The sequence below is a fragment of the Austrofundulus limnaeus genome, unplaced genomic scaffold (genome assembly GCF_001266775.1).
Source record: "Austrofundulus limnaeus strain Quisiro unplaced genomic scaffold, Austrofundulus_limnaeus-1.0 Scaffold377, whole genome shotgun sequence".
In the NCBI taxonomy this organism is placed as follows: Eukaryota; Metazoa; Chordata; class Actinopteri; order Cyprinodontiformes; family Rivulidae; genus Austrofundulus; species Austrofundulus limnaeus.
In genome coordinates, this window is record NW_013952779.1 from 204,184 (window position 1) to 208,915 (window position 4,732).

The window sequence follows — 4,732 nt, forward strand, 5'->3', positions numbered from 1 at the left end:
CCCCCCCACACACACACACACAGAGGACATAAACATTAGAGGCAATGATGCTTCAGCTGAAACTAATAAGCAGCAAATAGACTAAATAAACAGAAGGTAATAAACACTCTGTTGCTGTGACAACTGGTCTATTTATGAGTTCCTGTTGTCCAGCTGTATGCTAACATCCCACTCTCTGCATGACTAATTAAAACCCACCACTGCATCGGTGCATCTTTGATCATTTCACATCACACAACCTGATCTTAGCTCCAGATCTGAAGTTTAAAATGATTCAGTGTTTTTATACATGATGAAATCCAACTATGATCATTTGTTGCGTTACGTTGTTTAAATGTTGTTTAAACGTTGTTTAAACGTTGTTTACGTTTAACAGATTGTTTTTAGTGCAGAATAAACATGGACCTGTCTACTTCTCTTTTAGATTTGACAGTACAGATTAAAATAATCTGGTGTGGGCACCTTCAACATCCTGATCTCCCTCAGAGCGATCTTTTTGATGACGGGGTCGTCGTCAGACTCCACAAACTTCTTGATGGCCACGATCTGACCCGTGTCTTTGTTTCTGCACTTGAAGACCACACCGTAGGATCCCTCCCCAATCTTCCCCATCTTCTCRTACTTCTCCATCCTTGTGCAAAGAAAAGCAACGAGATTAAGAGGCAGGAGAACTACAGGTCCTTCTCAAAAAATTAGCATATTGTGATAAAGTTCATTATTTTCTGTAATGTACTGATAAACATTAAACTTTCATATATTTTGGATTCATTGCATCATTCATCAATATTAAAACAATAAAAGGCTTGAACTACTTCAGTTGGTGTGCAATGAATCTAAAATATATGAAAGTTTAATGTTATCAGTACATTACAGAAAATAATGAACTTTATCACAATATGCTAATTTTTTGAGAAGGACCTGTAATCTGACYGAGAACAGCATCACGCTAGAGGAAAACTCCTGCTTTATAAATCAGACAGCTGAACTGCAGAAAGGTGCAAAGTGAGGAGCTACAGAACTTTACTGTTAAGGTTAAAACAAGCAGAAATGTAACGAAAAGCTAAAATTAGCAAAACTGTGGCTGAAATTTCAACAAACTGAGACAAAAACAGAGCCAGGAGCTAAAGCAGATTTCAGAGAATAAGGCTGGTGAAGAAACTGACAAGATTTAGACATAAACCTGAGAAAAAATGTCTTTACATAAGTTGTCTGATTTTAAAGCATTTCTGCTAATCTCTGAAATAATCCAATCTATTTCTTCTAATCTCTGAAATAATCCAATCTATTTCTGCTAATCTCTGAAATAATCCAATCTATTTCTTCTAATCTCTGAAATAATCCAACCTATTTCTGCCAATCTCTGAAATAATCCAATCTATTTCTGCTAATCTCTGAAATAATCCAATCTATTTCTTCTAATCTCTGAAATAATCCAACCTATTTCTGCCAATCTCTGAAATAATCCAATCTATTTCTGCCAATCTCTGAAATAATCCAATCTATTTCTGCCAATCTCTGAAATAATCCAATCTATTTCTGCCAATCTCTGAAATAATCCAATCTATTTCTGCGAATCTCTGAAATAATCCAATCTATTTCTGCCAATCTCTGAAATAATCCAATCTATTTCTGCGAATCTCTGAAATAATCCAATCTATTTCTGCCAATCTCTGAAATAATCCAATCTATTTCTGTCAATCTCTGAAATAATTCAATCTATTTCTTCTAATCTCTGAAATAATACAATCTATTTCTGCTATTCTCTGAAATAATCCAATCTGATAATCTCTGAAATAATCTAATCTATTTATACAAATCTCTGAAATAATCCAATCTATTTCTGCTAATCTGAAATAATCCCATCACAACGTGTCTGAGTTAAACATGAGCCCAGCTGCATGATGAAGCAGATTTGATGCGGGGATCAAAATGTTTAGGTGAGCTCTGTAAAAGGTGCAGGAGGAGGAACGTTACACCTGCACAGGTAGGCTGCATAATGAAGCATTAGCAATGCAAAGTGGGTGACGTCATTTCCCCGCAGGAACACGAGAGTGAAAACAGCCGAGAAAGTCTGACATCAAATGAGAAAGAAAAAAACATTTCTCTAAACCTGATAGTTCAGGATGTGGTGAGAAAAGAGTAACCTCCTGATCCAACAGAACCTCCTGATCCAACAGAACCTCCTGATCCAACAGAACCTCCTGATCCAACAGAACCTCATGAGCCCAAAACAAGCAGATCTCCAGGGGAACACTTCCTGTTTATGTTTGCAGGATGAAGGAAGTTTTCAGACTTACTGGTCTGCAGATGTTTCTGTGATCGACTCCTGTTCCTCCTTGCAGCAGAGCTGTGAAGCAGACAGACTCTGCTCCACATCTGCAGCATGTTTTCATCACCAAGTCACACAGACTCAGCTTTACTTCCTCTGAGGATTTTCAAAATAAAGTCCCTCTCTTGTAGTTTCTTTAACAAAATTCTGCAAGCTGGTGATAATAGACCTGTTATAAACATGTGTTCATCTGTTCTATAAGACCAGCTTAGAAACTTCTGTACACAGGTAAAAAAGATTATTTATATGATTTTATAAAAATAAAGGCTAAATCAACCAGTGGGTCATGAGATGTTGTGCTAACAGACAGCCTGTGTTTCATATAGCAGTTCATAAGTTTTCAACATGGAGCAGTGTGTATGGAAAGCCATCGCTGACAAATCCACGTGATCATTACGCGTCCATTTGACGCGTAAATGACGCGTCAAATGTGCTTCGAAATTTAACACGTTGTTGTCGCGTCAAAAACGTGTAAAACTACGTGCCAACAACGTGTAAACTATGTGTCAACGTGTAAACTACGTGTCAGCAACATGTAAACGACGTGTAAACTATGTGTCAAAAACGAGTAAAACTACGTGTCAGCAACATGTAAACGACGTGTAAACTATGTGTCAAAAACGAGTAAAACTATGTGTCAGCAACATGTAAACGACGTGTAAACTATGTGTCAACAACGTGTAAACTATGTGTAAACTATGTGTCAACAACATGTAAAGTACGTGTCAACAATGTGTAAACTATGTGTCAACAACGTGTAAACTATGTGTCAACAACGTGTAAACTATGTGTCAACAACATGTAAACTACGTGTCAAAAACATGTAAACTATGTGTCAACATCATGTAAACTACGTGTTAATAACATGTAAACTGTGTCAACAACGTGTAAACTATGTGTCAACAACGTGTAAACNCATGTAAACTATGTGTCAACATCATGTAAACTACGTGTTAATAACATGTAAACTGTGTCAACAACGTGTAAACTATGTGTCAACAACGTGTAAACCACGTGTCAAAAACATGTAAACTACGTGTCAACAACGTGTAAACTACGTGTTAATAACATGTAAACTACGTGTCAACAACGTGTAAAGTACGAGTCAACAACGTGTAAACTATGTGTCAACAACGTATAAACTACTTGTCAACAACGTGTAAACTACGTGCCAAAAAATGTGTAAAATATGTGTCAACAACGTGTAAACTATGCGTCAAAAACGTGTAAACGACGTGTCAATAATGTGAACTATGTGTCAACAACGTGTAAACTATGTGTCAACGACGTGTAAAATACGTGTCAAAAATGTGTAAACTACATGTCAACAATGTGTAAACTACGTGTTAATAACATGTAAACTATGTGTCAACAACGTGTAAACTACGTGTCAACAATGTGTAAACTACTTGTCAACAACGTGTAAACTACATGTCAACAACGTGTAAACTACGTGTCAACAACGTGTAAACTATGTGTCAACAACGTGTAAACTATGCGTTGGCGCGTACTTTACACATAGTCAACGAGTTAAAAACGTGTCAAATTTCGACGCATCAACAAAGCGCGATTGACGTGTTGTTGACGCGTTATTTGCGCGTCATTTACACAATGATAACATGGATTTGTCAGCGGTAGCTTTCCGTAAGTGTGTGCACTCTTTTAACTGTTCATGTATCAAAAATGTTTATCATTTTTAAAAATATTAGTTGAAAACTATTTTCCTCCTAGAAATAGTCCTACTGAGAGATATTTTTGATTTATATCAAAACATTGTTTTCTTTTAGTTAGCACTTTATCACTCTTAGCTTGCTGTTTGCTCATTTTTATATTTTAGCCAAACAGTTGCTGCTTTTATGTTGTGTTTTGTCGTTTTATTTAGCTTTTTTCTATATTTAGCGATTGTTCTGGACCTTTTGGCTTTCAGGCAGGCTTTTGATGCTTTTAGCATTGATCTACTCTTCTGCTATTTATAGCTTTTAGCTAATGTTTCAGCTTAAACAACTCACTTGTTTCACACAGCCTTTTCACACAAACTGCAATTTCTGTAGTTGATTTTCTTCTTGTTTTGTTAACATATCTCCAAATCTTCCTCAGTTTTTTGTTTACGTCTGCTATAATCAGTTCAGGGAGGTTTCTTGTTTCTCCAGAAAGATGATTGAAATAAAATCAGTTTGTTGTAAACCTGCCGGACACACATCACACATGTTCTGAGGTCAAACCAGCTGCTTTAAACTTATAAATATTAATTTATGTTCAGACTCTCTGATGCTAAAAACATCCTTTGATGAACAAACTGGTGAAGTCAGGAACAATCATTCAGCCTGAATCTTTTTACAAACTTCTTGCCTTTTAGCTCTTTAATTTGTCCAAAAATGTATTTAGAAATAATAAAATTATTAG

General features: G+C 36.1%; 1 protein-coding gene across 1 annotated transcript in view; it reads right to left on the reverse strand.

Annotated features, from left to right (window-relative positions):
* cdkl1 (cyclin dependent kinase like 1 (CDC2 related kinase)) overlaps nucleotides 1-631 on the reverse strand; it is a gene marked incomplete at its 5' end in the record, with an annotated part of 23,627 nt that extends 22,996 nt beyond the window's left edge. The window contains 1 exon segment of the mRNA XM_014023570.1: nucleotides 463-631. Within this exon segment, the coding sequence (XP_013879024.1) occupies nucleotides 463-630 (168 nt within the window).
* Between the last annotated feature and the right edge of the window lie 4,101 nt (nucleotides 632-4,732).